Source organism: Charadrius vociferus, unplaced genomic scaffold, assembly GCF_000708025.1.
Source record: "Charadrius vociferus isolate BGI_N301 unplaced genomic scaffold, ASM70802v2 scaffold173, whole genome shotgun sequence".
In the NCBI taxonomy this organism is placed as follows: domain Eukaryota; kingdom Metazoa; phylum Chordata; class Aves; order Charadriiformes; family Charadriidae; genus Charadrius; species Charadrius vociferus.
This window is the reverse complement of record NW_009648369.1, coordinates 7,037,366-7,050,355: the sequence shown is the minus strand read 5'-3', so window position 1 is coordinate 7,050,355 and position 12,990 is coordinate 7,037,366. Positions and strand designations below refer to the sequence as shown.

At 36.9% G+C, this 12,990-nt stretch overlaps 1 protein-coding gene across 1 annotated transcript in view; it reads right to left on the bottom strand.

Annotated features, from left to right (window-relative positions):
* Positions 1-12,990, bottom strand: part of NBAS (neuroblastoma amplified sequence) — a 181,109-nt gene that overhangs the window by 81,109 nt on the left and 87,010 nt on the right. Inside the window, exon 40 of the mRNA XM_009885333.1 lies at positions 472-701. Within this exon, the coding sequence (XP_009883635.1) occupies positions 472-701 (230 nt within the window). The remainder of the gene's footprint in view (positions 1-471; positions 702-12,990) is intronic.

Below are 12,990 nucleotides of genomic sequence, written 5' to 3'. Positions count from 1 at the left end.
AGTGCAGGGGAAAAAATATTGCAATATACAGTCGTTTTAACTAAATTATTAAAAATAAAACATGGTTTATTAAAGTTTTTCTTTTTAAACTTTAGTTCATTATAAACTTTGATGCTTGGGCATACCCTAATAGATTGCTAGGGCAGGTTTAGAGGAGATGAAAAGATCAGACCTCCACTTAGGCTCCGATTTCATTCATCCCTTATTAACTTTAATGTTAGCAGTTAATAAACAGAGTTATAGCTTCCATTAAAAGTTATCAATCCATTTATTTGAGCAACATTTCATTTAAGTGCAGTAGTTGAATAGAAAAGGCTCCAATCGTAGCCGCATTACAACGTAAATCTCTAAAGCAACTGGTAACGTATCCCTTCTAAAGGTCAGCAGTACTTTCAATTTACTTTCCTGATTTAAAGCTTAAAGTAACTCCATTTTAAAATAAAGAAAATAAACATAATAGACATTACTTACTCTGCCAATCCCAGTATTGTTTCTCTCTTGTACTGACCATCTGCTGTAAATCTCTGCACATCCACTCCTTTGCCAAGTCCTTGCAGAATCTGAGCTTGAGTGAAATCCAGTAGTCGTTCGTTGTAGTAATGCAGCTGATTTATCAAAGTTGCAATTTCTTCAGGCCAATCTGTGTAGCCATGCTGAGTAACATGCTTTGTGACCATCTGAATCAGCTCTTTTGGATCAGCCTGTGAAAATAATTGAAGACAAACTAAAAAAAGCTCTGTAAATTTCTGTGGGAAAAAAAAAAATACCGTTTTGTAATTGATCCCTGTGTTCAGAACTGAAATATTTTTTCCATTTTTGAAAAGTTTTAAGTACAACAGAATTCCGAATTTTCTGTAAGGGCTATTCACTATGATTTTAAAATTTGTCCATTTGGAAAGTTTTAGACTATTCACACAAAACTTACCTAACCAAATTAATACTAACAACTACTTCACCAGGACTGAATTAATTTGTTTTTAAAACCCTCATTTTAATTAATGTTGAACTGGGCAAATGATTGGTAAAACACTTGAACAAATCAAAGAAAACTTACCAAATCTCTCCTCAATTACAAACACTACAAGTAAGTTTACTCAAACAGAGACTCTACTTTACAAGTAAGAATGGAAGCAATATTGCAAAATGGGGGGTTTTTGTTACTGAATTTCTGATACAATTCTATTACACAGAATTGATAAAAAGGAATAGCTTCGCATTTTAAGTGTCAAGCAAGAATGAGAAGCGCTGCAGGATCTGCAAATTACACACAAGAGGCATTGCCTACACCCTGAAACCTTCAAATAATTAACTATTGATCATCCATAGATTAGGACAACCTTTGTTTTCAAAATACCTTCATCACAAATCAAACTTACTTTTCTAAGAAACTTACTTTTACTAAGCAATTATACATCAAGTGCATATTTAATCAACCACGAACTTCTGTACTCAAAACCCCACACAGCAAAGCAGCAATTTAGAACATGAAAAATATATTCTGCATGTTTGTAAAAGAAAAGGAACACATGTACTCTGGAGTTCCCAATTATCTCACAATCAGGACAGTGGCTATGTCTACGTACCTCCACTTGAATGCAGCTGTGTGCAATATATAATCACTCAGCACAATCAATACCTTGATTTCTCTCTTCCATGAAAACTGAGGCCACCAGCAGCACAATGCCCACAAGGAAGCACTGTGACTTGTGTAGCGCCCACTGAGGAAGGAGAGCCACCAAAAGAGCTAACTGTAATTGGAATATTTTCTAAAAGAAACAGCTAATTTAACTGCAGTGATCTCAAGAATGTTGTGTGTACTGAACAAACATACTTTGTTTTTATTACAGAATGATTCTGCTAAATTAGAAGCTAAACTTATGAATGCTAACTAGAGTGCACAGCAGGGTAAAACATGCACCGAATGTTTGAAACTTGAGGCGTGCTTGAATTTTTCTATGACTTGCTGGTCATGGTAAATTGATTTTTTTTTTTCCCTTTTCTCTTTTCAAGTCTTAGCTAACAGGCTGCTCACCAAGTCATATTAAATGCTACAGGGTATCCTTTTTCCTCTCCCCATGCTATTTTTCTGAAGCTCTCTAAACATGCAAACTCATTGATTTTATAAACAACATCAGTAGTTCTTTCAAGGTTGCTTAGGAGATTGGTAACAGGATAATAAAACCTCAGAAAAGAGAGAGGCAAGCAGAGTAGTGCCACTACAACACAATTATATCAGCTGGAAACGAATCCACTGCTTATTATGTACCCTGGTATCTCATTTTCGGCGATACACTAGAATGTGAGCATGGAGACGGGGAAGGTCAGAGCAAGATGACGAAACCCGTATAACATAATTGCCTATATCCTCTGTACAGTCCACCGAGAAAGGCAGGCCCCTCTGACAACCTATGACAGTAAATTTGCTCTTTTGGTAGTTTCCCCTCTCTCCGTTAAGAATGGAATCCAATGTCAGCACTCTTCTTCCAGTGCACAGCCCAGGGGATTGTTCATAAAGTACACAAAGACAAAATTGGAAGTCTTTTCAAACAAATATGCCAGAAGTCTTCCTCGAGAAATGGCTTCTGAAGATTAAAAGATAACATTTTTAGTAAGTTTCCTGAATAGCGCATAATTTTTCCACACTAACTTAAAACAATACTAATGACTAAGACAGGTAGATTAAAACCGTTTTATTTTTGCTCCACTGTTGTCTTCAATACATTGGGCAACCATAGTTTTTAAATGTAAAATTAATTTTAAAAGCAGTAATCTGTCACCTTACTTCCAATCATAATCTTTTGACAAAGCTGGCGCCCTCTCAAATGACATCTATCACTAGTGCCAACCTTCATTCCCTATTTGTTACATTTCCCTAACAGCATCTGTGTGCAATCTTCCTGTTCATGCTTCATAGGAACACCTTAAGGCTATTTAATCAGCTTAATCATATTCCTGCTAATACTTCTGCCAAATAATACCTACAAAGATGCAACAGTAAGCGTGCAGTTCCGCCAGGACTGCACTCTACCAAATTGCCCAGTACTGTTCCATCGCTTTTCTTAGCTGAACCTCTTCTACTCCTTGTTTCAATACTGGGTTATAATAAAAATAAAATTACACCTTAAGGCTATTTAATCAGCTTAATCATATTCCTGCTAATACTTCTGCCAAATAATACCTACAAAGATGCAACAGTAAGCGTGCAGTTCCGCCAGGACTGCACTCTACCAAATTGCCCAGTACTGTTCCATCGCTTTTCTTAGCTGAACCTCTTCTACTCCTTGTTTCAATACTGGGTTATAATAAAAATAAAATTAAAAAAAAACTTGGATCAAGGACCACTGTGTGACACAGTAGTACCACAACAAACAATAACGGAAAGAGAAGGAAGTGGAAGATAATCTGATGTACACGTTTAGAGGCACAATGTGATCCCTGGATGTATGTTTGAGGAACGAGAAACAAAAAAATTAGATTGATGTTTTTAACCAAGAGAACTAATTCCCACTACTAGGTTCTTCTCTGAATTTGAAGTCCAGAAATATATTATAAAAAGGATGGCTCTGAAAAGTATCACAAAAATTATTTAAAGGATTTAAGAAACATGTCTTATAGTAATAGACAAATAATGCCTTTGGAAGCAGGGTCTATTAAGCATATTACTGACAGAGTTAGAATAACAGAATCATACCCTGTATGAATACGTATGTGTATCCATACATATGTAAGGTGAAATAGCACAACAAACTCTTCAATCTAGGAGATAAAAGTATGAAATCTGATAGCTGCTGAATTAACATATATACATTCAGACTAAAGACAACACACAAGTTGTTTTTCTTACTGCAAGCAGTTGCCAAGGACTGTGTTGAACTCTTCACCAGCAAAAATCTTTCAATCAAGTGTTGTCCTATTTTATCCCTTACAAGACTTATGCTCCAAAATATCAGATCATGTGAAACCAAAAACTAGTTTAGAGTAATCCCCCAGCCTGCTTCACACAGAGCCTATACTGACATCTGATGTGAGACTTTCTAGGGTTTTTTTAATCTATAAAAAACAATCTTTCCCAGGTCACAGTTGTTTGCAAAACTAATTTACTGGAATGACACACAGTTTTTCTTCTCTCAGATTTGTTATCCTTCTATGGATTTAAAATGTTTTCTTAAATAACAGTGCTGCTTGTGCAGTACTTATTAAACATTCAACACAAACTCAATGAGACAACTTAAAGATCAGAAATGTTTGGCATCAACTTGCGTAGAACTTGTATTTCATAATTTTAAGTTAACATCCTCACATTTTGTTATACGTGATTTTTTGAAAGATACACAAGAATATTTCTACATCCATTAGATACCTAGTTCAGTTAGACATGATGCTTGTTATAACACTAACACAGAAAGATCATTATAGCTGTATTGCAAGTATTCAGGAAAGTCTTAACAATTTTTAATTGAAAAGACTGTAATAACTAGCTAGTAATAGTAGCTGGTGATAAAGAAAATTAGAAAAATCAGTAAAGTCTGAGTCTTACTGCAGCATTCATAGGGTTTACAAATTCTTTGACTTCCTTAAAATTGTCATGGGTACTTTAAAAAAAAAAAATATCTCTACTGCAATTTGTGTAAATACAAATGAACTACGACAGGTAAGACTGATAAGTCATACTCAACTTGTTCTCTTCCTAATGTTATCTGTCAAAAAACCCAACCAAACAAACAAACAAAAAAACCCAAAAAAACAAACCCCACACGAAAGAAACCCAAACCACTACTACACTATTATCTCTTGGTCTTTCAGATACTTAGAAATTGTGCCTAGGTGTCCAACTCCCTGCTTGGACAGATATATCTCCTCCTGTACTTCTAGACAGACATTTGAACACGGCTTCCCCTCCCTGATCACTCAGGAAGTCTATTTTACACAAGAACACAGCAGCAAATATAGGAGAAGTTTCCAGAGAAGCCACAAGAGTAGACCCAAATGTATTATAGCCTTAACTCATGAGCCTCCCAGCATTGCCCCTCATGGGAAACCCCTCATGAACTACCCACCAATGCATTTTACTCATCTGTTGGACTAGTGGTACGCTTTGTGCTGGAACAGTGTTGTCTTAGCAATAATGGTATAGACTTTGCTGAGCAACTAAAAAAAAAAAATAAAAAAGAGAGAGAAAAGCAAAAAAAAATACCCAACCATCACTGCAGCATAAAGCTAATTTAATTCCATGCTATTAGATGTGATTTACTTCGCACAGACCAAGACAAGTTACCGTCAATATTGCAACACCAGCCCTTACCAGTAAGCCTCAGCTGGGGATCAGGGTCCACGTGACTAGATGTTTTAAAGCAGTATTTCTCTTTGACCACCCCCTGGGAGGCACACCTGTGAAGCCCTTCAGAATCTTTATGTCACTGTGGTATTATAAAAGCAACACCGGTTTAAAAAAAGAGATAAGAGGTTTTGATCCCGGAATTTCTTCACCCTGATCCCTAAAATAATCTTCAATTTTTTATTATTTTTTTTTCCTGGGCAAGTTGCTATTTCTTTTTTCTTTCAAATCCCTTTAAAAGACTTATTTCAGCCATACACATCAGAAAAAAAAAAAAGAAAAAAGAAAACTGAGTCAGTTTTTCTCCCATTCTTCTCCTGCTCAGGAAGTGGCAACAACCTTACAGCTATGGTAAGAGAGATAAATAACAAAAAGCTCTACTGTAAACACATCATTGAGATAATATTAGATCACTGTAAGGCTATTTAGCTTGCTTACTTAAGACCAAGAATCTTTCAAATTGTTCTCAAACAGAATATTATTCTTTTGGGTTTGTTTTTAATGTAAATGATCTTCAGGTACAGAAATGATGAGGAACACCGATGAGAAAAGCTGCTTAGATCATCAAGGCTACTCTGCTCATCACCACCCCAAATACATAACTGATAGTGTGGACCTTTCTGGATTAAAGTTGCAAAATATTTCCATCACCTTTTGAACTGTAGACTTTTGGTAACGATCAAAAGCTGCAAACACAGTGAACCACAGGAATCTGAACGGGAATGCAGAGGACGTTAGCTGTGCCTTGCAACACCACATTTGTTCTATACCATTTTAAGTGGTCCTAAGAAAGGAGGAGATCATGCTGCAAATGAAGACACATACACCAAACAAATCCTTTGATCTCTTAAGGAGATCTCTTAGCAAAACTAAGAGACAACAGCACACGAGCAAAGCAAGAGACACCAGGGAGCGGGGTGTAAAACTCCTGCTACAGAGACAGCCGCCCTTTGATCACTGTCCCTCCTCTAGCTGTTGCCCACCTCCAGCACTTCTAAAGAAAGCAAACTACGCCTTTGGAAAGCACTTACATTTCAGGAACAGGAGGAGAACTCTCCCTAATCCTTGTAGCACCTGCCACAATCCCTGTAGCCAGAGATTCAACGTGCTATAAATTTGATGGAGGGGAAGGCAAGAAAAAAAAAGAAAGAAAGAAAGAATGAAGAGAAGCACATATAGGTGACATTTTTCCTCACATACCAAAACAGGAAAAAAGATTTACAGGAAATAAATAGTTCACTCAAGAAGTAAAATCCTGAACATGCCTGTTCACTCAAGAATTAAAATCCATCCCTCCACAGGACAGCTTTTCATTAATTAAATCAATGACACTTGTCCTCAATTGAGTCTGTTGTCACACTGTGAGTCAAGAGTACATTCCCTTAGCCACAGCACCCTATGAAATTGGGGTGGTCTACCTTTCAGGTCACAGCTGTCTCACATCTGATCTGCTCAAAACCAAAGATAAAGGGTACGGCTGAGATGGAAGACTAGAACATCTCAGAAATAAAACCCGTACTGTCCCATCCCTCAAGTACAAGGATACCACAACTTTTTCCTCCCACTGCTGCAGCTACATATATTGTTGGGTGACAACAATGATTTGTTCAGGATCAGCTTTCACAGCCATTTTTTAAATGGATGCAGGAAGCAGCAAACCCCATCACCCACCAAGTCAACGTATAAGGGTACCTACCAGAATACCTTTTATAAGCTACAAGATGAGTCAGAATAAAGTTGCACAAACTACCCAAAAAAATGAAGTAGAGATGAGATGAGCAATAAATCCTATCAAACCTAACACATTGACAATATTAAAAAAAAAAAAATCTATTTCAGATTTATAATCTTAAATCATAGAATCCTAGAATGGTTTAGGTTGGAAGGGACCTTGAAAATCATCTAGTTCCAACCCCCCTGCCATGGGCAGGGACACCTCCCACTAGACCAGGTTGCTCAAAGCCCCATCCAGCTCGGCTTTAAATCCACAGCTTCTCTGCACAACCTGCTGCAGTGCCTTACTACCCTCAGAGTGAAAAATTTCTTCCTAATATCTAATCTAAATCTACCCTTTTCCAGTTTAAAGCCATTCCCCCTCGTCCTACCATCATCCATCAAAAATTGTTGTCATTGTCTAATATAATGTCTCAGGTATACTTAAGCATAAGGATTTTAAAGCCTGTTCATACTCTTAAAAAACTGTTTGTCTCCACAGTACACCAAGAACAAACCACCTCTGTGTTGGTTTTGGTTGGTTGGTTGTTTCAATAGAAGGAATGTTATATGTTTTGAATAAGCAATGTGGAAACGCAATGGTTGAAAACTGAAACACTTGGATAGGAAGGCAACATATGCCATTGTCGCTTCCAGGTCATGATGTTGGAAACTAACTGAATCTTTTAATGACAAAAGGTTGCCCAAGATGCTGGTATGATTAAAGATATGACATAAGTGGAATCCCAGGAATATTTTCTGCTGACAAAGGCACCAGTAGCAACTGAATAAGCAAGGACTGGGAGTTAAGCTGTTTGTTTTGAATCATGAATCAGATATTGCTCACACACAACTTTAAAACAATATTACCTGTTGTTTTTATTCCTGCTTCAGAAATTACACTAAAGATGGTATTAGAATTGGGCTAAGCAGAGTACAGCATCTATTATGCAAAACCACGTTCTGCAGGATTTTTTTATCTGTATTTGCAGAGGTAGCACAATCACTGGCTATAAATACCAAAAAACCCAAAACCAGGAAGAAAATGCAGTTAACAAATTTGATTTCATCTATACATTTTGTTTTAAGGTCAAACAGCCAGCCATCACAAAATTAAATCATATAGTCAGCCAGGATATCTGCAGTATTTATAGACTACTGAATGTTAATATCTACATGTTAGTCTAGAAATTGTCTTGAATTTTTACTGAAAGATATTTTAAGGTAAATTCCCAACAGATGAAACTTGGTTACCAAAATAACATGTGATCTTTTAATAGCCAGCAGCAGAAGAAACAATCGCATCAAAGTGACTTTAAGCCCAAACAAAACCACCAGGTACAAGTTAAATCAACATAGTTTCCAATACAGAAGCCAGTACTGCTGCAGAAAAAAAAAAAAAACAACCAAAAACCACAAAACACAAGAGGCTACTATTAAGTAATAAAACATAAAAATAATTTGAAAAGTTGTCCAGGCAGTTGTTTTTACAGTTAAATTACTTGTGTCTGAAGAGTTGAGCAAATTGCTCTAGTGGTCTGTTTTAAATGCTTTTTTGCTTTGTTTTCAATCAACTATTCCAGCAAGAGTGAGGAATAATTTGTCCCAAGAGAAAACGTTTTCATAGTTTCTTTTCTACCTTCTGTTCTCTTACAGACTCTCTTATTGGGTAAGATATTGACAATTCAGGTTTCGGTAGAAAAATCTCATCTCATCATTTCACCTGAAAGCCTTTTTAGTGGAACTAACACATGATACACAAGAGGTTAAAAAGTCAACTGAAAGAACACCCCTGAAAACAGAAAATTACTGCACAGTTTTGAGTTAAGTACCTACTAATTCAAAGGACATAATTCATTCTCCATTTGCAGTCAGCATTACTCTCAGTAAATAAAGTCACAGTTTAGGTAATTATCCTAACCTTCTGTCCATCTCCCTTTTCAGTAAAAAAATCATTGTGCTTTCTTTTTTAATAAATTGTGTTATTCTGTATTTTTTTAGAATGTGTCTTTAATCTTTGTCTAAATACAGACTTTGGGACAAGCATACACGCATACTGTAAAACTTCATTACAATATGATACAGTTTTAGTTCGAGTTCAATATAGTATCCTTTTAATTTGTACAGTCATTTGACTGGATACATCCAAATATTTCTATATTTTACTAATTTAAAGCTTGAAAACTAAATATTCCATGAGCTACATGACAAAACAAAACACAGAATTTCCTCTTCCCTGACAGTTACTAAAATGCCAGAAGTCAAGTATTTTTTCATCCTACTCCAGGAGCACCACTAGCACATCTCATTAGAAGCATGAATTTCTCAGTGATCACCTTCTCCTATTGTGACATATATTTTCATGAATAGCTTCTTAGGCTAAATTTATAGAGGCCAATCTAGCATTTATCCTCATCTCTCCAAGATCAAAAACAAACAACTAAACAAACAATCCACCAAACAACCAAACCACCAAAAATCAAAGAGACAGGAGCCAGCTCTCTCACTTGATGGGAATTCAGCGCTGTCTGAAAAATTACCTATATTGCTAACTCAGATAAACAAAATTTTGCTGAAATATTTTGTGTTCTAAGATGAATAGCAAAGTTCTGTCAGGGTGATTGCAAAATTAATGCCATTTACTGACTGGAGAAAACAGTTACAGAAGCACAGAAAAGGAAAGAAAAAGAAAGACAGAAACAATTGACTAGAGGAAGACTGCTTCAAAAAGCTGTTGGTCACTGTTTCCCAGAGAGGAACAAAACCCTTTGCAAGAAGGAAAGCATTAATGCTTATCCCAATTACCTTCCTTGCATGTAAAGCCACAAATACGTCTCCAGAGGAACACAGGCAAGCTAAACCTCAAACCTCTTCTGAAATGAAAGCCTGGTTTGAAGATCCTCTTTTTAAAGAGAGTATTTCTGAACAGCTGGCTCAAGAACAAGACTCACTCTGCTTTCAGAAGTAGGATTTAACAGAATAGCTTATGTAACCCTTGAGAAATAAAAATAAGAAACACTGTAACCATCTCCTTTTCTTAAGCACAATTTATCTTTAAGAAATAAAACCGGGGAAAAACGCAAGCAAACTGCAAACAACTATTTAACAATAGCTCTTTTCTCAGTCACCTAAATATTTAGTCCCAACTAAGAACAGCAGTGCTTTGTAGTGTTGTGTGCTTAACAAAAAAACTAAGACAACCTGTGAAACACTGGCTTATCAAACCCACCCCAACCAAAGGAACATAGCTGTCACAATCTGAATGCAGTGCCACTAATTGCTGGATTACTAATTCAGGGGTCATACTGGAAGATGTTCAAAATGTCCACAGTGACTGCTAGTTCAGGAGAGCTTACTTGAGTTTTAAGCCTTCGAACACAGTAGCATTTGGCAATCTCTCAATTTTTGTTAGCTTAGATATTCATTCATTTAAAAAAAAAAAAATCTGAGTTTATTTTTTGCGATACCACTGAGGAATAAGGAAATCAATGAAGAAAATTCACAAAATGTGATATGCCAAAGAGAAAACTTGAACTTGATGCAGAACACACAACAGAAGATTCAAACAGTGAAGCAAAGGGGAGAAATTACACTGTTAAAGGAAATTTGTTAGTTTTCAGCATCACTAGCCAAACAGAAAAGGGCAAAGAGGCACCAACAGACTGAATCAGGACTCAAGACAGTAAAGGTGGTCAAGTTTTAAGTCCATCATAAGCCAACAAAAAAGAGCACTACCATTTTACCATCTCCAGACTTAAGCGCTAGCCATTGCATTTATGGATAAAAAGCCGACTGTCGAGACAGAATGAAACAAGACTGTCTGACACAGTTTGTCAGTACTGCAGTCAATGTTCATAGACTCCTGTAAAATTTCATATACACAAATCCAATTTGAGATTAAAAAATGCATATATTATTTCTTGTGAGTTAAGTTCATAATTCCGGAACGTGACAGGATATTATTATTAAACACAAACCAACATGCAACCATTTAATGAGCATTTGATTTCCAATGCGAGATTACCTTGTGTATAGACTTAACTTCTAGCTGTACTACAATGCCCTGTAATAAGGTTAAAGCCATTAGATCTCATACAACATGGGTCATACATCTGGTAGCCCATAAGATCTGCCTCTCTCCCTCCTCCTGTATACAGCTGCCTTACACAGTATTTATTTCCAGTTCAAACTTTATTTTCAACATCCTACATTCAGAATATTACCTAAAGATGTAGCATAAGGACCACAGCTGGGAGTTCTCCTTCTCTGGTTTAATACAGCTGTATTTATAATTAAGGTCAACCTTATACAAATAAGCAACAGAATTGCCTTGGGAGCCAGGTCAAGCCTGCAGAATGAACTCCTGGTAAGGTCAACACAAACTCCTACATATTCAGTCCCAAGTTCAAAGCACTCTTCTTTTGATGCTGCTTTCATTAATGCAAAAATAGATAGATACCTATCAGCATGTAACAATTTAAAAAATGCTCCACATGCTGTTTTTCCCCTATGGGAAAGGAGATGAGAGAGAATAAGACACACATGACATCTTTGTCACAGCCACTTAATGCACTTAGAGCCTACAGATGCCATTGCGGTGAGGGCAGTACAGGGAGATGAAATACGGTCTCCTGACAATGGTCTAAATGACAGGAATAAAGAGAAACAGCACAGGAACTAAAATACACAACAGTTGTGATAGAAACAGATAGAGAAAATGAAAACAAAACAAAAAGAGAAAAACCTACTTTGTAGACAGTGAACTGACGTGAGGTGAAAGCAGAAACAATTCTGCCTCTTACAAAGAGATTGATGTAGGCTTCCCAAAGCAGCAAGTAACAGAAGAGGGAAGCAGGTTAAGTGCGCAGAGCACAAGTTCACTGTATAAATTTCACATAGTGACTCAAAAGCCAGTTATATCAGACTACTTAACACCGTGGAACTGAACTGCCAGCTTCCTCACCTAGGCTGCATCCAAAGCATCACTAAGGAGAATCTCTGAGGTTACCGTTTCCATAAATTGCCAGTTGCAAAGCACAAAAGGACAGGAATCAAATTCATTTTCTTGAATGAAAATAACAGATAAGGGAATAAAACACAAACCTAAGAATCTTCTGCTAACAGCAACTTTCCTCATCTACTATTAGTTGCAAAATTCCCATTCCCCTCTGCAACTGAGCAGTCTTTGTTAGAACTGCTGCTTGATGTTCCAAGAAAAAGTTTGCCACCCAGCTAGGGCCAGTAGAATACTCCTCTCCAAAAGCACAGGAACACCTCGGCATTAGATTAGCATGAGGACAGGAACATAACATATTAATTAACCTTAGGGTAATTAAACTTTTTCACTCCTTTCTCAAGTAAACAATCTCCCAGACATATTTATTCTGGTGACTTATCAGATCACCAGCATAGGACAAATGAGGAGATAAGCTGTTAACAACAAAAATGATCCAGCAATTTTTTTGCTCAGCTGTATGGCTTCTCTTCTCACTCCTCAAGACTGGGAAGTCGGGAGCAGGGAATGAGAGCAGCAGTGGGGAAACCGCCTTGGTGCTACACAAGCAGGGTGCAGCAGCAGCCACAACACTGCTAGTCACAAACGCAAAGCTCAGCCCCACAGGGGCTGCTGTGAAGAAACTTAACCCCAGAAACCTAAACCAAAACCCTAGAGACCTAAACCAAAAATAAATACAGCTTCTCAAAATCTCCTCACACCAATGCTTTCCCTTTCCACAGCTAGTCCATTTCTGGAAATCTTGTTCTCTTCTGTCTGGCGTTATTCTTCTAGACCTTTATCTGTGGTTTTATTGGGTTGCAGAGCTCCTTTAACATCTTCCTCAGGATAAGAAACTAATACAGCTCAGATCCCCTAAACTATAACTATCATGTTTATATTATTGTGACAACTAAAATTGTCTTGGGTACAAAACTAAAGAAGTACT